The 26,223-nt window shown below is 41.2% G+C and overlaps 1 protein-coding gene across 1 annotated transcript in view; it reads right to left on the reverse strand.

Moving 5' to 3' along the window:
* F13A1 (coagulation factor XIII A chain) overlaps nucleotides 1-26,223 on the reverse strand; it is a 223,360-nt gene that overhangs the window by 17,681 nt on the left and 179,456 nt on the right. The window contains exons 13-14 of the mRNA XM_077492144.1: nucleotides 22,576-22,736; nucleotides 12,129-12,265 (exon numbers count right to left, since the gene is read on the reverse strand). Of these exons, the coding sequence (XP_077348270.1) occupies nucleotides 12,129-12,265; nucleotides 22,576-22,736 (298 nt within the window). The remainder of the gene's footprint in view (nucleotides 1-12,128; nucleotides 12,266-22,575; nucleotides 22,737-26,223) is intronic.

Below are 26,223 nucleotides of genomic sequence, written 5' to 3' on the forward strand. Positions count from 1 at the left end.
AACATAGCGTACAAAACTCTGGAACTTACAAAGTTCAATGTAGAAAAACTGAAGGCAATATCAGACAATATAGTGTCAAAAATGTCTTGATATTGCCTTCTTCAGATGGGGTGATGTCAAATTTTGAAGATGCACGCAATTTGGGAAGCAAAATGGGTATTTCCCTCTTGATCCTATGCCTAATGTGAACATGTGCTATCTCCCATCATGGGGAGATCAATGGGCATGTTTTGGGGGTGCAACCAATTCCTCTCACCTACTAGAGTTACGAGGAAGGGGTTGCACCCACAAAACGCGTACCTTGATAGCCCCTGATGGCAGATAGCACATGTTGACACAATGTGTGCATCTTCAAAATTTGGCTTTTTAAAATGTCAAAAAAAGTTTTGGTAAAGTCCAAGAAATGGAAAAATTGTGGCATTTGGAAGAAATTCATATTCTACCCAACACATCAATCATGTTCTTCATTTGTTGTTCCATAACATTGAGTTTCTTCCTTATGATATAAATTTCACCATTCTACACCATGATGTCTTTGATTAGCCTTTGTGCATTCATGAATTCATGGCCAGTTTCATAGACAAATACAGGGAGATGAGGATTTGTGGGAGGTGAAACACAGCTTATATTATAATAAACAAGCTAGGAGGTCAACTATGGAGAAACTTCTGGAATTTGTGAAGACTCGATTCCCCAATGCAACCATCATATTCTTGGAAAAGAAAATTGGGATCTTGAGGAACATGTATAAGAAGGAGCATAATAAGATCCAGAAATCACTCAGATCAGGAGCAGCAGCAGCGCAAGTATCCATTGGATGCGTCCATCTGGAGATAGGTATATTATTTTTAGACATATATTTATTGTCCTAATATTAATGATATTAACTAGATGTTATAATTGATAACAAATTAATTATTTAAAACAAAGAGATTTACATATCAATAGACAGTAGTGGCCAAAAATGTTTGGGACAAGAATGAAAAATGCTGGGGTCAGAATGATAGTCTTTTCTATTTATTAACATTCAATTTGCAAGTCATGAGCTAAAAATTGTGTGTGACTGATGAAGCAAAATCTAAAACTATGCCCCTTTTTTATACACAGGATGAGTTCCACCTGAAGGAGGGTCTGTAATGTGGCAGCCAGGAGGAGGCCATGCCCAGTGTCAGCCAGGAGGTGGGCGGGCCCAGTAGGAGCCTCACCCAATCCCAGGTGCCTTTCCTCCTCCTTACAAAAAAGCCCAGGAAGGGGACGATGATGGAGGAGGCAGCACTGGGCCTCATTAGGGAAGCTATTAGGGCTATGACTGCTCTATAGCCACTAGGTTGATGAAATTGGAGGAGGGCCAATGCCTCCTCTGTGAGAGAATTTTTGGTGAGGCCCTTCAGAAGGGGTTGAGGAGCCAGCTGACTGAGAACAGCCACGTACAGTGGGGCAAAAAAGTATTTAGTCAGCTACCAATTGTGCAAGTTCTCCCACTTAAAAAGATGAAAGAGGCCTGTAATTGTCATCATAGTTATACCTCAACTATGAGAGACAAAATGTGGAAATAAATCCAGACAATCACATTGTCTGATTTTTTAAATAATTTATTTGCAAATTATTGTGGAAAATAAGTATATTGTCAATATTAAAAGTTAATCTCAATACTTTGCTATATATCCTTTGTTGTTTGACAGAGGTCAAACGTTTTCTGTAAGTCTTCACAAGATTGTCACACACAGTTGCTGGTATGTTGGCCCATTCCTCCATACAGATCTCCTCTAGAGCAGTGATGTTTTGGGGCTGTCGCTGGGCAACAGGGCAACTTAAGCAGGGGGACATGTCTGGCACTGCAGGATCTGAGTCCCTGGTGGCGTAGTGTGTTACCGATGGTAGCCTTTGTTACGTTGGTCCCAGCCCTCTGCAGGTCATTCACTAGGTCCCCCGTGGGATTCTATGATTTTGCATACCATTATTGTGATCTTGCGTGGAGCCCCAGATCAAGGGAGATTATCAGTGGTCTTGTATGTCTTCCATTTTCTAATTATTGCTCCCACAGTTGATTTATTCACACCAAGCTGCTTGCCTATTGCAGATTCAGTCTTCCCAGCCTGGTGCAGGTCTACAATTTTGTTTTTGGTGTCCTTCGAAAGCTCTTTGGTCTTCACCATAGTGGAGTTTGGAGTATGACTGTATGAGGTTGTGGACAGGTGTCTTTTATACTGATAACACATTCAAACAGGTGCCATTAATACAGGTAATGAGTGGAGGACAGAGGAGCCTCTTAAAGAAGAAGATACAGGTCTGTGAGAGACAGAAATTTGCTTGTTTGTAGGTGACCAAATACTTATTTTCCACCATAATTTGCAAATAAATTCTTTCAAAAATCAGACAACGCGATTGTCTGGATTTGTTTCCACATTTTGTCTTTCATAGTTGAGGTATATCTATGATGACAATTACAGGCCTCTCTCATCTTTTTAAGTAGGAGAACTTGCACAATTGGTGGCTAACTAAATACTTTTTTTGCCCCACTGTATATGAGCTCGCCCATCCTCCTCCTCCTCCTGCCACAAGTCCACCACCAGAGCCATAGCCTCCAAGGAAGGCTGCAGGGAAGCATGGAGGGAAGGCTGCAGTGAAGAGAAGTGATGACCTGGCTTCAGTCTGGTTTGACAGAAGACGCAGGCTGGTGTAGTACCACAGCCTAGGAACATATATCTCATCTGCTGCTGGTCCTGATCTTTGGGAGTCCTGGACCAGATTGGGCTCCAAAGTATATGGACTCCTCAAGCTAACAATTTTATTTTCCACAGACTTTATGTGTGCCCTGGGGGCCAACAGGCTTTGCAAATTCCAAAAGTTTATCCAGAGTTGTTTTCCTCTTTATTTTGTTACCCAGAATAAATGGAGATTTTATTTTCTGAAAATACTTGTGTTTTTCTACAAAAAGGACAGTTTGGTGGGAGTAGGCAGGTACATTTCTAAAAGAAAATGTCAAATTAACAGGGACACCAACCTCCTTGAGGTTAATAAAAAATACAAGATAATAATGTTATTGTGGTAACTTGACACACAAAAATAAAATGATATATGGAGATCACTAGAAAATATTTTTTCAATAATCCAAAAAAAGGAGATCTTGATGAAATAAAAAAAAGACTTTAAAAATTAGTTCTAAACATTATTATGGAGATCGAGCTTTTAAAAATGAAAAGATTATTCATGAGATCACAGGAAATAATTAAGAAATTAGTTTGTGAGAACTCTGTGTGAATATCAGCAGCAAAACAACTTCATTATTCTAGCATTATAAAAAACAAAAGAATGCGCTGCATTAAAAGATCACAGAATTTGCTGCGTGAGGAATGTGCTATCTCCATTACGAACGCTAGTTTTACTACACCGAACGCTTCCGTCACATACTTGCTTCAGAGCATGCATTGTTTTTGGTACATAGGAACAGCATACAGACTAGCGGTTTTCCCGATAGGAATTGGTTCTGCCGGAAAAATATAGAACATGTTCTCTTTCTAGGTCCATCAGAATTTTCAACGTTAAAAGTCCGATGGGGCATACACACGATCGGAATATATGATGAAAAGCTCCCGTCTGACTTTTTCTGTAGGCCATTCCACTCGTGAGTACACGGAATTAGAGTATACGGTCCAAAACAAGGTCCACCGGGGCTAATCCTGGTATATCTAGCCAGGGGTACCATAATTTATCAAATTTGCCCCATTTTACCTCTCTGTTAATAAATAAGCTTCTCTAGGCGGATGATCTCACTCATTTGAGTAATCCATTCTTGCACTGTGGGAGGGTCTGTAGACTTCCAATGCCTCAAAATTATTTTACGGGAAAGAGAGCCCTGGCAATAGCCTGTCTAGGAATGTCCTCTATAGGGAGAATATCTAGGATACCTAATAAGCAATGTTTGGGGTCCTCTGGAATCTGGACCTGGAAGACCCAGGTAAGAATATTTATAACCTTCTTCCAATATAAATGCAGCATTGGATACCTCCATAGAAGATGTATCAAATCTCCATGAACCCCACAACATCTGGTGCAGGTGGGATCTGATCACACCCCCATGCGGGCCAATTTAACCGGTGTATAGTGTACACTCAAAATTATATATAATTGTGACAGATGCTGAGCCACATTCAAATAGCTTTGAGGAACGGTTTGTAAGGCTTCCTCCCATTGCTCTTCATTTAAAAGATCCAATATCTTGCTCCCATTGAGATGCCACCTTAAGAGGTGAGTCCGGGAGAAAGAGGTTGAGTAGCATGGCATAACAACATGATATAAACCCTTTATAAGTGGTGACTTCAAACATGTATTTAAAGATTGGAGTAGGCTCTAGGGTCCATTGATCCACTCCCTTTTGGGCCCTGACTGCATGTTGAAGTTGCAAATAATAAAAATGCATAGACAAAGGTAGCATAAAGGCTGATTGGAGCTCTGAAAAAGCCAGTAATTTCCCATTACTGAAAATGTGAGACATATGAGAAATACCATAGTGTTTCCATTTCACACCATATTGCAATTTCGCTACCTCCTAATAATAATTATTATCCCAAATGGGGCTATATCTGGTAAACCCAGTGACACTTTGCATCATCCTAGCTTTGTTCTAAATCTTCTGCATAAGGGTGTAAGTAGGATAAAGCTTATTAGACTTGCTAAAATGCAATGCTTCCAATCCATCTGTCACCCCCATTCCAGTTACATAGTTATTAAGGTTGAATAAACACACCAGTCCATCCTGAGTGAGTGTCTACAATTGTCCCTACCCCTTTATTATTTATTTAAGGTACCTATATAGCTCTGTCAATTTACGCAGAGCTCCACACATACATCGCACACTCCCATCTGTGCCTACCATCAAGGAGCCCACAATCCAAGGTCCCTAACTCAAATTTTGGACAGAAACCAATCAACATACCAGGATGTCTTTGGAGTGTGGGAGGAAACCTGAATACCTGGAGGAAACCCACACAGGCACAGGGAGAACATGCAAACTCCAGGCAGGTAGTGTCGTGGTTGGGATTTGAACCAGCAACACTTTTTACTGCTAGGTGACAATGCTACCCACTACACCACTGTGCTGCCCAGTTGTAAAACTAAGAAGCCTAGTGGAGGAGTCTAGTAGATTCAGCTCCAGGTCCTTCAGTGGATGTATAACCCTTGCTATGTGTTGCAATTGTGAGGCTAAGTAATAAAGCCACGGGTTGGGCAATGCCAATCCTCCAGCATCTTTGACGCTGTAACTGCTCCAACTTTATTCTATCAGGTTTAGAATGCCAGATAAGGGGGATCTAAAAATGGAATTTATAAATCAAAACTTTTTCAACGATATAATCATAGGGGAATTATGTAGCACATACAGTAACTGTGGCATCGAAATAATTTTGACAAGATTAATCCTGTCCACTGGGGACATTTCTGTTTCTTGTTAATAGGTTATTTAACTTCAAGGTTACTTCTCGTGCCCTTACAAAATGAAACATGGGTACTTTAGGTTATATCATACTAATGGTTAGCAACACAATGACAGTGACAATGACAAATGAACACAATACATATAACAGCGGGTGTTGTATTTCAATTTCCAAATGTATTTTACATCAAGATTCCAATACCCTTTATAAAGTCAATATGCTATGTCTCTATAAGCAGAAAATGTGTTTAACCACTTGCCGCTCACCATATAGCAGAATGATGATGGCAAAGTGGTTGTGATATCCTGACTGGACGTCATATGATGCGATCAGGATTACACAGCCGGTGCATGCCCCCAGGGGCATGCAGTGCGGCTATCGGAGGTGCTGTGTGTCAGTCTGACACACTGCAACTCCGATCGTGGTATGAAGCCTTTGACAGAGGCTTCTTGCCATATGATCAGCTGTGACCAATCACAGCTGATCATCGAGTGAAGCAGGAAGTGACGGTAAATGGCTTTCCGCAGTTCACACTGACAGGGAGAGCTCGAGGGCTCTCCTGTCAGAAGGGGGTCTGTGCTGATAGTCCCTATCAAAAAGTGCCCATCAGCTGCCAATCAGTGCCCAACACCTGCCAGCCTGTCCCCATAATAAACACCTGTCAGTGCCCACAACAGTGCTGATCACTGCCCAAAAAAAAGTGCCAATCAGTGCCCCATCAGTAATGCCTCTCAGTGCCCAATCAAAGTGCCAATCAGTTCCACTCAGTAATGCCTGTCAGTAGCTCCTCATCAGTGCTGCCCATCCAGTGCCACCTATCAGTGCCCATCAGTGCTGCCTATCAGTGCCGTCAGTGCCGCCTATCAGTGCCCATCAGTTTTTTCATTAAATTGTCTGTCTTTTTTTGTTTGTAGCGCAAAAATTAAAAACCACAGAGGTGATTAAATACCACCAAAAGAAAGCTCTATTTGTGGGAAGAAAAATTTTTATTTGGTTATAGTGTTTCATGACCGCGCAATTGTCATTCAAAGTGCGACAGTGCTGAAAGCTAAACATTGTCCTGGGCAGGAAGGGGGGAAAGTGCCTAGTATGGAAGTGGTTAACCACTTTGAAAGATATCATATTCCCATGGTTTAGATGTCTCCTATATTTGTTTTCTGTGACATCTTAAAAATGGAGAGAGTAAATCTTAGCCAGAACAAATATAGCAATAACAACTTAAGATGGGTTCTAATCCTTCCCTGTTTTATGCAAAATAAAAAAGAGGGGCTTTCTATACATTTTAATATAAATTTTGTCTACATTCAGAAAAAAAAATCACTATTACCAGACAACAAGCAATAAAGTGGTCAGTGTTTTCTGGGGATCTTATCTAAGAATTCATCTACATATTTCTGTCCATGAAAGAAGCTAATGGCTTTCTGTGTCCATGTATCATAATTTATTCCTGTATTTTAGGACACATTCAATGAAATATCTCAGTGCTAACTAATACTCTATGAACTGTCGCTATACAGTTGCATTAACTTCAAGCTGTGAATTTTTATTTGATATTTTTGTAAGTATGTTATAAGGAATGACATATTGCCTGAAATGAACAGCTAAAGATACTAGGATTTACTTTGGCTTCTTGCATTTACAATACGTGGTCACTGGACTCCAAACAGAATCCTATCTGTGAAGTGTAACTGCATTGTTTGGCGTGCATCCTGAGGATGTTTCTATTTTAGGGCACGTTGTAGGATTCGTTAGCTTTGTATTTAAGATTGACTACTGACAGACGTTGATTACTTCACTAGTACACTGCCTGTACTGGTCTTTTCTGATTATGTGTCTTTCTGGCTTAGATGTTTGGCCTTGGTTAAACCATGGCAACAACTTTTGGCAACGCTTTCCGGCTATGCTTCTCATCTCTTGACACTTTCTCCACCTAGTTTGATATAAATCCATTGATTGGCCTCTTACCTCACCTGATCTGCACATCCAAACTCCCATTAATCGGGGTGTAATCTTATAGTTGCAAGCAGAAAATTAGATGCTTGAAAGATGATTGCCATAGGTGAAGTGTGCCACAGCAGTGGTCACCTGGTCTTAACAGAAACATAACCCTCATTTCATGATTCGTGGAAGTGACCTCATCTCCTGCTCAGTATATTCATGCAGTCTTTAAATGCTCCCAAATGTGTCAGCCAGCATGCTCTGGCCCCTGAAGGCGTTCGTTAGTGATAAAATATGTTGGACAGAGTCTTAGTGGCTGACACTTTCACACCTGCTGGTGGACATTGTTTGTTTGATACATGCTGTATTTTGTTTTTTCTCATGTGAGTACCAAATGATGCCTTTTATAATTTAACTGTGTGGCAGTACTGCACTATGAGTCTGTCGTTTTTTTTCTCTCCATGGCCCATTTGTGATGTTTTGAGGAGTTGTGATGCCTGCCTGAAGAGGTTCATCTGACAGTTACCCTGGATTGTCCTCGTGCGTTTATGTTAGAGGTCTGATATCTCTGAAAAGAGGCTGTGTTTGCGCACAGGAGTCACCACATGTGATTTCCATCAACACTTCTTCACCTGTTGGTAGACTTTGTTTCTATTGTGGATTTTTTATTTTATTTATATTATTACATTGGCTTGCTATTGTGGGACGTTATTTTATATGAATGCATTTTTATTCACTGATTTGTTCGCAAGTTTATTCTTATTGAGACATTATATATTGTTATGGATAATATATATATATATATATATATATATATATATACATATGTTGCACATTTGTTGGTTCCTATATATTTAAAGGGAAAGTGCAACAGGTTTTATGTACATAACCCTCAAGCAAGGTAGAATTTTTACACTTGGCTTTTGATATCTGTGATCTGAGGTAGCTTGAGAATGACAGCCAGCTGGTTTGGTAAAAGCAACAAATTTGTATATTTGAAAACCAGATAAACAAAAATAGCTTTCTTCAACAACAAGTTAATAGTCCCAAAATCCTGGTACAACATAACTCAAGATTGGCTCACTGCCAATCTTTTCATCCCACACTGGGATTGGGGCCCCTCCATGGTAAGGGTGCCAGGCAGGCCACAAGGGGGTCAGCAACCAGTGTCTCAGTTTGTCCAAAAGGTCACGCTTTACTCACAGCTTGTGAGTCTCTCATCGCACTGCTTCACTGACAAAGGTGCTAATTTCAGGGAAATGTACCTGCCATCCAAGACATGTTCCCGGTGTCCTCTACATACCCCTACACTTTGCTTTAGATAGACCTTGATTGGTTTCTGCATGTGAATGAATAATTTAACTGGTATTCATATACAAGAAGTAATATACTGCTGATAACCTGCCAATAGTCAGCTTCAAGCAACAACAGAGGAAATGATGAGCCACATTTGTGCAATGCTTAGGCACATTGGTCATCAAAATATACTTGCAGTTCACACCTACATCATTTTGCATTTTATACTTATCAGTTTCAATAAAGTGAATGAAATGTTATGAAATAAATAACATGGGACTCTCTTATTGCAGCGTCAGTGATGTTCCAACAAAAATACATCTGCCTAAACTGTAAAGGAAAGTGAGTGTGTTATGCCGGCCATACACGGTTCGAATTTCGAAAGAATTTTCTTTCGAAAATCGTATCTAAGAATTTTCGTATGAATTTCGCACCATTAGTGGGCTGCAGCAACAGCCGATTTTCGTGCAGAAATAAAATTTGAGGAATCGGACATGTTGGAAATTTTTAGAAAAACGAACGATTTTCTAATCAATGATGGGAGAATCGTGCGAGAAACGTAAGAAAATGTACGGAGATAAAAGAAAATGTACGGAGATAAAAGAAAATGTACGGAGAGAAAGGAAGATTCCCAGCCAAGAAAATTCTTTTCTGTAGCAACATGAGGTGAAATTGAAGGCTTGGTCGGCCGAATTTCGAAAATCAATGGTGGCATCATCGGATCACAAAAAAAACGAATTTTCTGATTTTGAAAAGAAAATTTGTTCGAAATTCGACCGTGTATGGCCTGCATTAGTTAGATTAGGCAGATATAGTTGTTTCAATAGATTCTCAATAAAGCAACCCTTTAATGATTGCAGAAACCACCACCATATATGAACTGCTTGAAATAAAAACAACCTATTGGTTCATAATCAATGAACATAAACTGCTTCAGACTGTCCCTCAGGATTCAGGTTCTTGTCCATAAGTACTGCCCTCTTTCCTCTCACACAATGTAAGGGCTTGCCTCTACAGGCTTTGGTCTTGTGTTGAAAGCATCATCAGTTTCATACTAGTTTTAGATGCTTTTGAAAATATCCAGAATTTAATGACAAGTTCATTTGATCTGCAGTTTACCACGGTCTGACCTGTTTCAATAGACTTATATGGGAATGCAAAACTCATCTAATGCAAACAAAAGCCCATGAAACAGTGGCGTAACTAGAACCTTCAGGGCCCCGATGCAAGAAACCATGAACCCCAGCCAGGGCCCTTCCCTCCGAGTCTGGCGGTGGAACTCCAGGGCGTGGTCACAGGTATGACCTTTGTGAGCCCTGTAGTTCCACCACTGGCATCAGTAGTTTTTTTTATTATTATTTTTTTATTTTTAGGTGCCCCATTGGGGGACTGTCCCTAGGCAGGATGGGGTCCCTGTCCCCAGAAGAGATGAGGTCCTTTTCTCCAGGGCAGGTGAAGTTACTGCCCCCAGGTGAGAAGGGGTCCCTGTCCCCATGGGGACATGGAGGGGGTATGTAATTGTGTGTGGGGGATGGGGTCCTCTCACTCACCATGACCAAGCTGCAGGCCGCGCACTTATCCATGTTGGCCTGGGCTCCATCCAGTGTGCTGGACGGGCGATCAGCATATCTCCCAGAAAGACCTTTCATCATCTGTGTATGACGGGGGAGGAGGGGGGCTGGCAGACAAGCCTGCAGTGTCCTCCGGGGAGCCGTCTCTCATAGGGCTGCACTGCATCTGTGTGCTTAAAGTTTGTTTACCTAGGAGAAGTATGCAGTGCATGGAGCAGGAGAGGGGTACTCTGAGAAGCCGGCCGAGGACACAGGTCATGTGGGGAATGCACAACTAAAGAGCAGCCAGTGCGATAGTTGAGCATGGAGCTCTGCTAGTCACCCTCCACCTCCAGCCACCCGTGTGCATGGTGCACTGATACCCCTGGCTGCCTATGCTGCTGCCGGCCATATGTAGAGGGGGCTGCATAGGCCCCCTGCATCACAGGGCCCAGTTGCGGTCACAACTGCTGCACCCCCTATAGTTACGCTCCTGCCATGAAACACAGGCCCTGAGAAACTAAAGTCAGGCTTGTAATCACGGTCAACATTAATGAGGCCTCTACCCTTCCTGCCACAGTCTTGTGTAACTACTCTCTGCATAAGTCAACAGCCCAGTGGTTAGTGATAAAAATGAGGACTTTTGATTTTTTAATAAAAATCAATATTGTATTTCAGTAACTGGTTTAATTTGTCTAGACCACACATTTGTGGGGAAAGAAGGAGTGCATTTTGTACAGGTAATAAAGCAGGCGGCCTCTTTCCCTAGCAACAGATATTCATCTTTTTTTAATCACCAAACCACAGTGTTCTGACCCTAGGTGTAAAGAGAAATAACAGTTACTTTTGTAAATGGCAGAGTATATGACTGTCTTGCCATCCTTCTATGTAAAAGTGTTGATACTTGGTGGTTGGCTAACCATAAGGGCAGGAAGTAGGTCTTTAGCCCTCTGTAAGCTCCAAATATTGACTTGCATCTTACACTGGGCTATCTCTCTTCACTCCTAGTGACCGAAAAGAGCCTAGGGGTGGACTGGAAGAACACTAAATATGTAAAGCTGGGGTGAGCAGCAGTTCACTGAACCTGCTCCCTGCCCTGCATGGTCAAATCACAGGTTTATTTTAAGCTGGGTAATACATTGTAGAAAATGGTGGATACTGGGATCCTACTACCCAATTTTGCAACTGCATTGGAATAAGGAATAGACAAATGAGGAGATACCACATAGCCAATAATTTAAAAGTAGAACTATGAGCAAAAGTGAAAATATGATTTAGTCTGTCGAGTATTAACACATCATTTTTTAATAAAAAGTTCTAAACCATTTGAAAAGCAAGCTTCTCCATTGGTATACTATTTTTCCTCAGTAACTGTAATTTTTGCTGGACAGCTTGGCCTGGATGTACATGTGGAGAAAAACTATAAATAACGATATGTAAAATAAAAAAGGAGTCAAGGGAAATTCATATACATTTTTTTCCACATGTGCAAGGCATTTGGGCATCTTTGGTGAATGTGTTCAGAGGGGAAAAAATCATCATATGCCTCTTTCAATACACTGCTTGGTATTTAACCAAGATTCTAAAGGGCAAATTGGGACTATTGGCTTTAACAGGCCACAATGATCACTACAAAAAAGCATACTCGGGATGATGGGGAACAAGGGAAAGATCTTTATTATACCTGACATTAAACTCCAACTGTAAACATGGAAAACTAAACTAAAAAAAAATGTTAAAAAATATTTTCATAGTGAATACTATCATTACAGACATGAATTCCAAACCAGAATACAATATTTTACTCTACAGTGGACCTTTTACTATTGCCTTATCCTAAACCTTAATATGGCACATCATTATATGAATAAGGAATAATAATAACAAAGTAAATTTGAAAACAAGTCCTTACCTGAAAATTTGAGTTTTGGTGTTCATAAGACCTGGACCACCAATACGCAAGACAACGTTCTGTAGTTTCTTCTTTAGTGGGTTAGTGAACTCCACCACCACTTTCATTTCCTTACCAACCACCTTATCTCCAATAGTCTAAAGTGCAAAAATGTATTAATACTGTTTATCAATGAAGATACACGACACAACTAAATCTGAAATCAACCCACAATAACCAACTATATGTTAGTCTTGGTATTCTAATCTGTATATTATAAAGAATATTATAATGAACACCCACTATAACAATTAGGCAGTGTCATCATAGGCTACTGCTGCTAGAATTATTGTGTAAGTAAAATAACTAAATACTGTGCCATCAGTCAGTGATCGATTGCTTCTTTCTCATTATTAATCAATAATGCCAATATTGAAGTTCTACAAATTATCTCTTTTGTCTAAGCCTTTGTAAAGTTGAACTCAAATATAAAATACATAAACTAATACAGCTCTGTAATTACTAATACACCATTATACAGTATCTCACAAAAGTGAGTACACCCCTCACATTTTTGTAAATATTTTATTATATCTTTTCATGTAACAACACTGAATACATTACACTTTGCTACAATGTAAATTAGTGTACAGCTTTGTATAACAGTGTAAATTTGCTGTCCCCTCAAAATAACTCAACACACAGCCGTTAACCACTTGGGATCCGCGCTATTGCCGAATGACGGCATTAGCGCGGACCTAGATTGCCGGGACTACGTCTATTGACGTCGCCCCGGTCACGAGCGGTCTGCGCGCCCCCTGAGGGGCGCGCGCGGCGCGCTCTGTGATCGGCGAGTCCGTGAGACTCGCCTGATCACCGATCCGTGTAAGGGGTCGATCCCGACCCCTTATCACGTGATCAGCTGTCAGCCAATGACAGCTGATCATGTGATAAAACGGAGCCGGTAATCGGCTAGTATTCCTCCTCGCGCTGACAGCGCGAGGAGAAAAAAAAAAAGCCGATCGCCGGCGGCCGTGTTCGGGACATCAGTCCCGATCACGGCCAGCAATTCAAGCGGACACCTGCCCCCTGCCAGTGCCCACCTGCCACCCGCAGTGCCATCCTGAAATAAAGTAAGTGCCCCCCTGTCAGTGCCACCCAGCAGTGCCCATAGTGCCCACAGTGCCACCCAGCAGTGCCCAGTGCCACCCAGCAGTGCCCACAGTGCCACCCACAGTGCCACCCAGCAGTGCCACCCACAGTGCCACCCAAAATCTGCCTCAAAGGTGCTGCACCCCAGTGCCGCCCATCAGTGCCCAGCAGTGCCGCCCATCAGTGCCCAGCAGTGCCGCCCATCAGTGCCCAGCAGTGCCACCTATCAGAGCCACCTATCAGTGCCACCTATCAGTGCCCATCAGTCCCATCTATCTGTGGTACCTATCAGTGCCCATCCGTGCCACCCATCCGTGCCACTTATCCGTGCCACCCATCCATGCCATCTTATCTGTGCCCATCTTTGCCCATCAGTGCCGCCTTATCTGTGCCCATCGGTGCCGCCTTATCTGTGCCTATTAGTGCCGCCTTAACTATGCCTATCAGTGCCCACCAGTGCAGCCCATCAGTGCCCACCAGTGCAGCCCATCAGTGCCCACCAATGCAGCCCATCAGTGCCCACCAATGCAGCCTATCAGTGCCGCCTAATCAGCGCACTTCAATGAAGGAGAAAAATGACCCGTTTGCAAAATTTTATAACAAACTATTAAAACATGATTTTTTTTTTTTTTTTTTTGCATCTTTTTTTGTTTGTTTAGCAAAAAATAAAACTCCGAGCTGTAACTAAATACCACCAAAAGAAAGCTCTATTTGTGGGAAAAAAATGATAAAAATTTCATTTGGGTACAGTGTTGTATGACCGCGTAATTGTCACTCAAAGTGCATCAGCGCTGAAAGCTGAAAATTGGTCTGGGACTGAGGGGGGTTTAAGTGCCCAGTAAGCAAGTGGTTAATGTCTAAACCACGGGCAACCAAAGTGAGGACACCCCTAAGTAAAAATGTCCAAATTGGGCCCAAAGTGTCAACATTTTGTGTGGCCACTATTATTTTCATGCACTACCTTAACCCTCTTGGGCATGGAGTTCACCAGAGTATCACAGGTTGCCACTGGAGTCCTCTTCCCCTCCTGCATGATGACGTCACAGAACTGGTGGATGTTAGAGACCTTGCGCTCCTCCACCTTCTGTTTGAGGATGCCCCACTGATGCTCAATAGGGTTTAGGTCTGGAGACATGCTTGGCCAGTCCATCACCTTTACCCTCAGCTTTTTTAGCAAGGCAGTGGTCATTTGGAGGTGTGTTTGGGGTCATTATCATGTTAGAATACTGCCCAGATGCCCAGTCTCCGAAGAGAGGGGATCATGCTCTGCTTCAGTATGTCACAGTACATGTTGGCATTCAGGGTTCCCTCAATGAACTGTAGCTCCCCAGCGCCGGTAGCACTCATGCAGCCCCAGACCCTGACACTCCCACCACCATGTTTGACTGTATGCAAGACGCACTTGTCTTTGTGCTCCTCACCTGGTTGCCGCCACACACGCTTGACACTATCTGAACCAAATGCACTTATCTTGGTGTCATCAGACCACAGGACATGGTTCCAGTAATCCATGTCCTTACTTGTCTTCAGCAAACTTTTTGTGGGATTTCTTGTGTATCATCTTTAGAAGAGGCTTTCTTCTAGAACGACAGCCATACAGACCAATTTGATGCAGTGTATGGTGTATGGTCTGAGCACTAACAGGCTGACTCCCCACCCCTTCAACCTCTTCAGCAATGCTTGCAGCACTATGTCTATTTCCCAAAGACAACCTTTGGATATGACGCTAAGCACCTGCACTTCTTTGATCAACCATGGCGAATACTGTTCTGAGTGTAACCTGTCCAGCAAAACCACTGTATGGTCTTGGCCACCATGCTGCAGTTCAGTTTCAGGGTCTTGGCAATCTTTTTATAGCCTAGGCCATCTTCATGTAGAGCAACCATTCTTTTTTTCAGATCTTCAGAGAGTTCTTTGCCATGAGGTGCCATGTTGAACGTCCAGAGACCAGTATGAGAGAGTGAGAGCGATAACACCAAATTTAACACACCTGCTCCCCATTCACTCCTGAAACCTTGTAACACTAACAAGTCACATGACACTGGAGAGGGAAAATGGTTAATTGGGCCCAATTTGGACATTTTCACTTAGGGGTGTACTCACTTCTGTTGCCAGTGGTTTAGACATTAATGACTGTGTGTTGAGTTATTTTGAGGGAACAGCAAATTTACACTGTTATACAAGCTGTACACTCACTACTTTACACTGTAGCAAAATGTCATTTCTTTAGTGTTGTCACATGAAAAGATATAATAAAATATTTACAAAAATGTGAGTGGTGCACTCACTTTTGTGAGATACTGTACGTATTTTAGTATTTAAAGGCAACGGTGTTCAGTAAATACCTTAAATTTATTTGGTATCAGTCTCTTGCAGTCCTGTTACAGCAAAGCTGGGAAGGAGGGGGCAGGGCAAAAAGGCATGATACACTGCAAGCTCATAGGGGGAGAGAGCGGAGAGGCAGTTGGGCCTATTGATGTGCTGCTTCTCCTTTCACTGTTCAGTCACAGGGATTGGGTGCAGTAGACCTGTGAAAATGACAGGTAGGACTGTATTGTGTTGCAGTGCTGTATAACAGCAGAAAAAGTCAACTTTTTATCTGTGGGTCCAGTCCTCTTTTTATCTGTGTGCCTGGAGTACAGCTTTAATGTTTTCCTCTGGAGAACTTTATTAAATATATTAGTTTTTAGTGTGAAATTAAAGCTGACTATTATTAGATCTATCAATACTCTTGGCTACTGCAGCTTGCTAATATACACATAACTATATTGCAATATTACATATATTAAAAAATAACCAAATTACATTATGGGTTCAATGCTGAGACTATAATTATTTTCATTAATGTATTCTAGTGATCTCTGTGCTAATCATAGTAAAATGACCTGGCCCTCTTACCTGTAGTGTCTTTCATTTGTGGACCTCATAATAAAGGTAAAACCTACACAGCTAAGTGTGGATATATTAGTTCTATCATAACAGCCACAAGATGAATATTCCTTGCTTAACCGAGTACATTATTTTGCACTGAGATATATTACATCTATATTAACAGGCACCGGTAATGTCTCCCTCTTATTAAGTTATTGAATGACAGATCCGTCCATCAGCAGCACAGTTTAAGGTGCATTATAATGCTTAGAGGATTTCACAGAGTAAATGTAAAATTATGAAAATGCTGCAATAATTGAGTCATGTCCATGTAAATAAAGATAGCACATCCATTTTTCTTGGAAAAGCCATCAAAGAGGTTTGCCGTAAACCCTTCACACCAATAAATATTTACTACACCTCTCAAAGGTATAATTATATGTAAACAGTTGCGACCTTAAACAGCCATTGGTGTGGACATGCAGTTGACATGTATATATGGAAATTCTGCATCAAAGTGAATAAAACATGCTTCTGATAAACCATTAGGTATTTGGCACTATTGCTAATATGTGCCTTCTACAAATGATCTAAATGCATTTTACAAGTTAAGCCGCGTACACACGGGCGGACTGTCTGGCCAACTAAGTCCGTCAGACAAACCTGACAGACAGTCCGTCCTACTTTCGAATGAACGGACTTGACCACACACGATGAACAAACAGTCCGCTGAAAGCTTGCGCGATGACGTGTACAGCACGTACGACGGGACAAGAAATACAACGTCCAATACACTGCAATGCAACCTTCGGCCGTGTAAATCCTTTCTGAGCATGCGCCATACTTAGTCCGTCCAACTAGCCTACTCACGAGCGGACTGTCCGCTGAAACCAAAGTTGGACGGACAATATTACGGAAATTCCGAAATACTTAGTCCGCCAGACTGCACGCTGAAAAAGTCCGCTGAAGCCCACACACGAGCGGACTGTCCGCTGAAATGTGTTTCGGCGGACTAAGTTGGACAGACAGTCCGCCCGTGTGTACGCGGCCTTAGAAGTATTTTGTAAAAGAAGCAGTCAAGAACAAACAGTCTTTAGTAAGCATACGTAAATACACATTTTTAATAGGCAAACATGGTTGTCCACATATACAGTCTCTCACAAATGTGAGTACACTCCTCACATTTTTGTAAATATTTTATTATATCTTTTTATGTGACAATGCTGTCGTCCCAGAAGAAAGCCTCTTACATAGTTACATAGGTGAGGTTGAAAAAGGACACAAGTCCATCAAGTCCAACCTATGTGCAGTAGTGTATTTAGGATTTGTGTTGCCCTAGGCCTGACGCCTGACTAAACTCGTGCCCCACCTAATTTAAATATGACCTACTCCTTCCTGTCAAGACCACACCCCTTGCTATTTAAGACCCACCCTGAAATTTTCGAGTGGGGACACTAGTTCTGAGGGCCTGGGGGGGGGGGGGGCAATGGATTCCCTTAATTTGCATGGATTTCCTCTCACTTTGTGTTTGGCTATGGGGCAACAAGTGAAAGGAAGTCTCTGCAACTGGACAGGGGTGGTAAAAAATAAACTGACAGGGGTTATAACCCTCCCTTACAATATCCAAAATGAAAAAAAAAAGTGTTGCCTAGAGTTCTACATTAAGCACAAATGTCTGATAATATTATGGAGAGGACTAAGAAGATATACCCATGCCAATGGTGCAGCAGAAATCATATAGCACAGTGAGGAAGGGTTGTGGTCAAGGATGAGAGGACAGTCAAAATTAAAAGCGGCGCCTCCCCCCCACAGTTGCGGAATGCCAACTGCTTGCATACCAGAATCAGTGAGGCCGTTTTATGGGGGAGCTAGAATAATTTGCCTCCCAGCCCAGTCCACCCCACAAGACTGGTGCTACACTAACAGTGTGGCACAAGCCAGCAGGGACTCTTTCTGTGCTGCCCCCCTGCAAAATGCTGCCCTAGGCCTGGGACTTGTTGGCCTAGGCCAGGATACAGCATTGACTATGTGTGCGATTACAAGCCAGTATTACATTGTATATCCCTGTATGTTTTGGACATTCAGGTGCTTATCTAATAGCTTTTTGAGTGGCTTATCGATGCCCCTTGCTAAGATCACTGCCTGTGGAAGGGAATTCCACATCCTAGCTGCTCTTATAGTAAAAAACCCACTACGTAGTTTATGGTTAAAACTCTCTTCTTCTTAATGAGTGGCCATGTGTCTTGTTAAACTTCATTCCACAAAAAAGTTTTATCCCTATTGTGAGGTCACTAGTATGGTATTTGTAAATTGAAATCATATCCCCTCTCAAGCATCAATGCTTGCAACCTTTCTTCATAACTAATATCTTCCAGACCCTTTATTAGCCTTGTTGCCCTTCGTTGTACTCGCTCCATTTCCAGTACATCCTTCCTGAGGACTGGTGCCCAGAACTGGACAGCATACTCTAGGTATGGCTGGACCAGAGTCTTGTAGAGTGGGAGAATTATCACTTTATCCCTGGAGTTAATCCCTTTTAATGCATGCCAATATTCTGTTTGCTTTGCTAGTAGCAGCTTGACATTGCATGCCATTGCTGAGCCTATCATCTACTAGGACTCCCAGGTTCTTTTCCATCGTAGATTTCCCCAGAGGTTTTCCCCCTAGTGTATAGATTGCCTTCATATTTTTGAAATCCAAATGCATTATTTTACATTTTTCTACATTCAACCTCATTTGCCATGTAGTTGCCCGTTCCATTAATTTGTTCAGATCTTCTTGCAAGGTTTCCACATCCTGCGGAGAAGTTATTGCCCTGCTTAGCTTAGTATCATCTGCAAATACAGAGATTGAACTGTTTACCCCATCCTCCAGGTCATTTATGAATACATTAAATAGGATTGGTCCGAGCACAGAACCCCCGGGGGACCCCACTACCCACCCCTGACCATTCCGAATATTCCCCATTTATCATTCCTCTCACCAACCTTTGAACTCGGTCTTGTAGCCAGTTTTCAATCCATGTATTCACCCTATGGTCCATGCCAACTGACCTTATTTTGTACAGTAAATGTTTATGGGGAACTGTGTCAAATGCTTTTGCAAAGTCCATATACACCACATTTACGGGCCTTCCTTTATCTAGATGGCAACTCACTTCCTCATATAAGGTTAATAGATTGGTTTGGCAAGAACGATTCTTCATGAATCCATGCTGATTACTGCTAATAATACAGTTTTCATTACTAAAATTTTGTACATAGTCCCTTATCATCCCCTAAATATTGATGTTAGGCTAACTGGTCTGTAATTCCCAGGGATGTATTTTGGGCCCTTTTTAAATATTGGTGCTACATTGGCTTTTCTGCAAACCTCTGGTACCATTCCATTCAGTAGACTGTCGGTAAAAATTAGGTACAATGGTCTGGCAATTACTTGACTGAGTTCCCTAAGTACCCTCGGTTGAAAGTCATCCGTTTCCCAAGTCTAATTCTAATTCTGTCCTCTGTTAGCCATGAGGGTGCTTCCTGTGATGTCTCATGAGGATAAGCCCTGCAGTTTTGGTTACTAAAGCCCCCCCAATTCTCTTGTGAAGACTGAAGAGAAGAATAAATTCAATACCTTTGCCATCTCCCCATCCTTTGTAACCAGATGTCCTTCCTCATTCTTTATGGGGCCAATATGGTCTGTCCTCCCTTTTTTACTGTTTATATACTTAAAGAATTTCTTGAATTTGTTTTGCTCTTCGGTGTTTTATCTTAGCTGCCCTAATTGCACCCTTACATTTCTTGTTGCATTCTTTATAAAGTTTGAATGCTGATGATGATCCCTTAACCTTCTATTTTTTTAAGGCCTTCTCCTTTGCTTTTATATGCATTTTTACATTGGCGTTAAGCCATCCAGGACTTTTGTTCGCTCTTTTAAATGTATTACCCAATAGGATTTATTGGTTAATGCCCTTATTTAATATGTTCTTAAAGCAAATCCATCTCTCCTCCATGCTCTTTGTGCCTAAGATTTTATCCCAATTCATGCCTCATGCAAGGATCGGAGTTTAGGTAAAAGTAAAGTAAAGTTGGCTCTTTTTAAATTCAGTGTCTTTATATTCCTTTATATATCTTTATATTCCCATTAGGTTTCCTATAATTAATTATCGTGCCTGAATGTTTTATTAAAAAATAAAAATAATTGTGTAATCGGTATCCTCATCCTCATAAATCATGTAAAGGGAACAAAAATGGGGAAGGGGCATATACATGGATCACTCCAACCATGAACTAGCCATACATCCCCCAATGGAATTAAGGACTATCTTGATACCCAGAGAGATACAACTGTGTGCTGTTACTATGTTGTTTGTCAACAATTGTTTTTTAAATTTATATTTTCTTTTCAAATAAAAGCTATTTTAATTATTATATTTGTTGTATCCCATTAGGTTTCCTATTTGTGTGATTTCTACTGAAGCCAATTGACCTGTGATTGCTGTTTCTTAAATTGCCCTGTATTTCCAAATCCGTGATCAGGTCTGTATTGTTGGTAATCAGTAGATCTAGTAATGCTTTATTTCTAGTTGGTGCATCTACCATCTGACCCATGAAATTGTCCTGCAAGACATTTATGAACTGGCGAGTCTTAGATGAATGCATGGTTCCCTCTGCCCGATCTATGTTTGGATAATTAAAATCCCCCATTTTGCATCCTTGCTGCTAATCCAAATTGTGATAGGAGGTCCACCTCCGCCTCCTCCCTCAGGTTAGGGGACCTATAGCATACTCCCATAATTATTTTCCCCTTAGCTTCATCCCCTTGGAAGATCTCTTCTGAAAGATGATGCACAAGAAAGTCTACAGTTTGCTGAAGACAAGCAGACTAAGGACAGGCTGCATGAGTGCTGTCGACACTGGGTAGCTATAGTTCATTGAGGGAACCATGAATGCCAACACGTACTGTGACATACTGAAGCAGAGCATGATCCCCTACCTTCAGAGACTGAGCCACAGGGCAGCTTTCAAACATAACAGCCCCAAAAACACCTCCAAGATGACCACTGCCTTGCTAAAGAAGCTGAGGGTAAATGTGATGGACTGGCCAAGCATATCTCCAGACCTAAACACTATAAAGCATTTGTGGGGCATCCTCAAACAGAAACTTAGGGGTATATTCACTTTTGTTGCCAGCAGTTTAGACATTAATGGCTTTAATGTGTTGAGTTATTTTGAGGGGACAGCAAATTTACACTGTTGTACAAGCTGTACACTCACTACTTTACGTTGTAGCAAAGTGTAATTTCTTCAGTGTTGCCACATGAAAAGATATAATAAAATATTTACAAAAGTGTGAGGGTTGTACTCACTTTTGTGAGATCCTGTACTTATATAGTAAAAATAGGATATAAAAAAATGTGTTGTTATCTTTAGCTATAATATTAACAATATCCTGGTCTAATTTTTCATTGCATATCAATGGATGTTATATGCTGGTTCAACTGCAACATTCTCGGGGCATTTTTTCTCGGAGAATAGGTGCAGGTAACCTGCCTTACCCTTTGGAATATCCTTACCTCCGAGTACCACCCCTTTTAGAGAATTCAGAACCACGTATCATTTTGTATTTGTATGCAATTTGATAACAAGAAAGCCAGGAAAATAAAACTCCCCTAGAAGCAATAGGTTTTTCCAGCAACAATAAATCCCCTAAGCAACAATAGACCCCACCCCCAAGCAACAACAGATTTCCCCAGCAACAATAGCTCCCCCCCCCCCCGGGACAATAATTCCCCCACCAGCAACAATGGTTGCCCAGCATCTAGCATTAATAGACTGTCCAGCAGCCAGCAACAATGGACACCCCCAATAGTAGATCCTCCCCAGCAACAATAGACCCACCAGCGACACTACACCCATCAGCAACAATAAATCCCCTGACAGCCAGCATCAATAGACTTCCAGCACATCCAAGCACCCCTTGGGAATACCTACTTTGAGTGCTGGAGGTGCCGAAACTGCGTAAAGCCACAATCTCACTGAAAAAAGCCCCAAATATGAATATCCTATTCACCTTCTGTGGCTATAAAGGGCACACACACTTTTGTACCAGTGCTGATTCCTGTCTAATCCTTACTCCTTTTCATCCTCTATATTTGCTGGGTACTGGATTGCATTCATTATTATGATGACCACTTCAGTGCACACCTTTGCTAGTGTATGTAAAAAGACACAATATATTGCTTTTAAAACTTCAGATGCAAATCTTCAAAGTATAATCTACTGCATTACGTCTCAGCACTAGAAAAATTAACCTATTAATCTTTATTTGCATTTACATTAGAACAGTGCTCATATTAGTGCATACTGGGGAAGGAATCAACATAGGAAGGTTCAGCTTAATGTTCTTATGTACAATACCATCAGTCTAATTTAATTTTCAAAGATGTGGTTCTAACCTTAATGCGCAGCTCAGGAACTTGCAATACTACAATCTTCTGCTTGGCCATTATCTTCCTTGTTTCATTGATACGAGCCGTGACGAAGAAGTGTAAAGATGCCTGTTCCACAAGATGGCTCATGTACTCACTGGCTTTTATATTAACATCCACTGTTTTATCTAATGGAAAAATGTAATGGGAAAGAGGAAACACAATTTACATTCTGAAGAGGTCATTTGAATTGCATTTCCACATATCACAAAATATATACCACTTATCTTGCCTGTTGCTAGTAGCTAAAAGGTAATGCACAAATTCCACCTCTTCACACTCAATACACAGCCAGGAATACTTGTGCTTGATTTAATCATCTGCTGATTGTGTAGCTCAATGTATCTTTCAAGCACACAATCTGCTTTTAATAAATAGGCGTTAATGTAAATCACTTGAGTGTTGCACTACGAACATTACAGAAAAGTTCAGAAAATACAAAGAGTTATGGTTTTTCAAAACTGCAGTTTTTGGTTTTTGATGAATAGGTTTCTAAAAAAATGAAATCTATTCATATAATTTGTTCTTAAGTGATTTGAAATGAAGAGACAGCTCAAAAGTATCCACAGGGTGCCATATCTATGCTCAGATGAAAAAGAAAAAAGTTGTTCATAGATATGTAAACACAAAGGACAATAGACTTTTATATGCAGTGACTTATTTCCAACAATTACAGACCACCTTTAAAGAAAAATTGTACATTGGATTTTTCTGTGCCACATCATATTTAGTTCTGCATAAAAGAGCTATGTTTCGTTCCCCAAAAGGCCACTTTTATGGTGCTGCCCCCATCTTGTCCTCTCATAGAGCATTGCACCTTTAATGCTTCTTCAGACATTTGCTTTGTGACAAAAGTTTAACTGTATGTCACATTCAGTGGGCAGCACCTCTGGCAAATGTGACCCATTTGAACGGAGGTATCGTAATTGACCATAGATTGTTTTTCAGAAGGCATCAAGAGCTTCTGCATGTGAGAATGAGCCCTTGTAGAGGATTCTAGTAAGCCACAGGGTAAGCTTTGCTCTTGAGCTGGCCATAGACATGCTGGTTGGATAAAAAAATAAAATAAAAAAAAAGATTTATCCCCACAAATGAGGTGAATGGAGGGAATTTTTTTTCCCGGGACATTGTATTCTCACAGTGGGACCCAAAGCTAGCAGAATACACTGATCAGTGGCTGGAGCCGGGACATTGTATTCTGACAGCGGGAACCAGTGCTATCAGAATGCACTGATCAGTGGCTGCAGCTGAGACATTGTATTCTGACAGAGGGACCTAGTGCTACCAGAATACACTGATCAGTGGCTGCAGCTGGGACATTGTATTCCAACAGTGGGATCCAGTGCTATCAGAATTCAATGATCAGTGGCTGCATCCAAGACATTGTATTCTGATAGTGGGAACCAGTGCTTTCAGAATACACTGATCTGTGGCTGCAGCGAGGACATTGTATTCTGATAGCGGGAACAAGTACTGTCAGAATACACTGATCAGTGTCTGCAGCCAAGACATCATATTCTGACAGCGGGACCCAGTGCTATCAGAATACACTGATCAGTGGCTGCAGCCCAGACATTGTATTCTTAAAGCGGGACCCATTGCTATCAGAATACACTGATCGGTGGCTGCAGCCTTGATATTGTATTCTGACAGCGGGACCCAGTGCTGTCAGAATACAATGATCAGTGGCTTCAGCCGGGACATTGTATTCTGACAGCGGGACCCAGTGCTATCAGAATACACTGATCAGTCGCTGCAGCCTCTGGTCGACAACAGTTTTTCCAATTTGTCCATTTGACAAAAGTCAATCCAACGATCCATTATTGTATGTAGAAAGGGAAGCAATTAGCAATTAGCACTGCATCAAACATTTTAGTTATTAGGACTATATAGTGCTTTTGTGTATATTTTTTTTAATACATTTTTTACCACATACAGACATCAGGTAGTAAGCATGTGGTTACTATTTGATTATCTTGATTCTAGTTAAAGTAGAAATCAAGTCATCAATTTTTTTTAGCTTTGAATAAAGTAGAGAGGGACTAGAACATCCTCTCTCCATTAAAGAGATTTACACTCTTTATTCATCCCAGGGACTGTTATCATTGAGAGTGAAACTCTCTGAAATTTTGAGTTCCATTGACCCTGGGGGCTAACCAGGGGTTTCCGTAAATTTAGAGGAATTTCTTTTAATTTCACCATTAGTTCTTTTATTATGCTGTGAATAAACTACATGGAAGAATATCAATCTGAACACATGGGCAAATGGCTCAGAGAAGGGGCTACTCCCTCTTCTGATAACATGTAAGAGAACTGTTTGAATTATTGCACAGTCAATAAGTCCACATACAGTGCTGGGCTTTTTATTACCCCAACATGCTTTGCCTGCTAAGGGTCATGGAATTGCTATTTATGTTTGTAAAATTAAGATGCCAAGCAAACAATATTTATTTTAAAAAATTGTATATAAACATTTGGACTTAGAAAAAAACATTTAAATCATATTTACTAAACAGCATACCGTTTGCTTTTTAATATGTTCTATAGCACTTAACAAGGATCGTTCCTAAACTTGTCTTGGAATTGTCCTGACTTTGGTCACAAATCTATGAAGAAGTGTGTCTTCTATTCTTCAGATCTCATCATGCTATTTGTAAGTTTTAACATGCATTCAGCAACAGCAAAAATGTACAGATGTGAGGAGGGTCCAGACCAGGTATCTGGCCATGGACCACATCTGGCCAACTACAAAATTTTATCTGGCTTGCAGCTAAGGTTAGAAGCGTATCCTCAATGTGCATATATTAAGGAATGAGGCCAGCAGAGGCTGCCTATGGTCTCTGCTTGAATTCTCCCCTACAATCTCCAATGCAGGTTCATGCCAGTATTGTAGTAACCAATGTCATGGTTGCCCCAGCATTCACCGGAGGACAAAACTTGCTCCATCCAGACCTGCATTGGCTTCTGTCCTGCTGCTATATCATGCTATAAGCCTTACAATGGTAAGGGAGATTCTGATGGGGGCCCTGATGTAAGAGGGGACTCTGATGTGGGGAGGGTATGATGGGGAACCTGATGGGTGAAAGGGTGGACTCATTCATTTCTAAAAATGACTTTTTTCAGCTCGCAAATGTTTGTAAAATATACAATTTGGCCCTCGTACTGAAAAGTTTGGAGACCCTGGTCTAAACTTTGACATTGACTTCCTAATATAGAATTGTTTTAGCATATGTTTCTAACGACCGTTCTGTTGTCCTTTAGCACATTTTACTGCATTATAGCACATTTTACAAATTGTATTTGCATTTATTTTTCTTTTAAGGCACATTAAAAATTTAACAGTTTGTACAAAAAGTGTTTTAAATGCAGTAATGTGCAGAAAAGGATGCACTCTAAAACAGTAATTCTCAACCTCAGTTCTCAAGTACTCCCAACAGGCCATGTTTTGGGAATTTTTCTTAGATAAAATAGCTGTCCAAAATACCAAGCCATTGACTCAGATTTAAAGCACCTATGTAAGATAAAGGAAAACCTGTAAACATGGCCTGTTTGGGGTATTTGAGGAGTGAGGTTGAGAGCCACTGCTCTAAAACATAAATCCTTTTTAATAATATA

The sequence above is a fragment of the Lithobates pipiens genome, unplaced genomic scaffold, assembly GCF_037356315.1.
Source record: "Lithobates pipiens isolate NorthernLeopardFrog02 unplaced genomic scaffold, aLitPip1_a1.2 Scaffold_19, whole genome shotgun sequence".
NCBI lineage: Eukaryota > Metazoa > Chordata > Amphibia > Anura > Ranidae > Lithobates > Lithobates pipiens.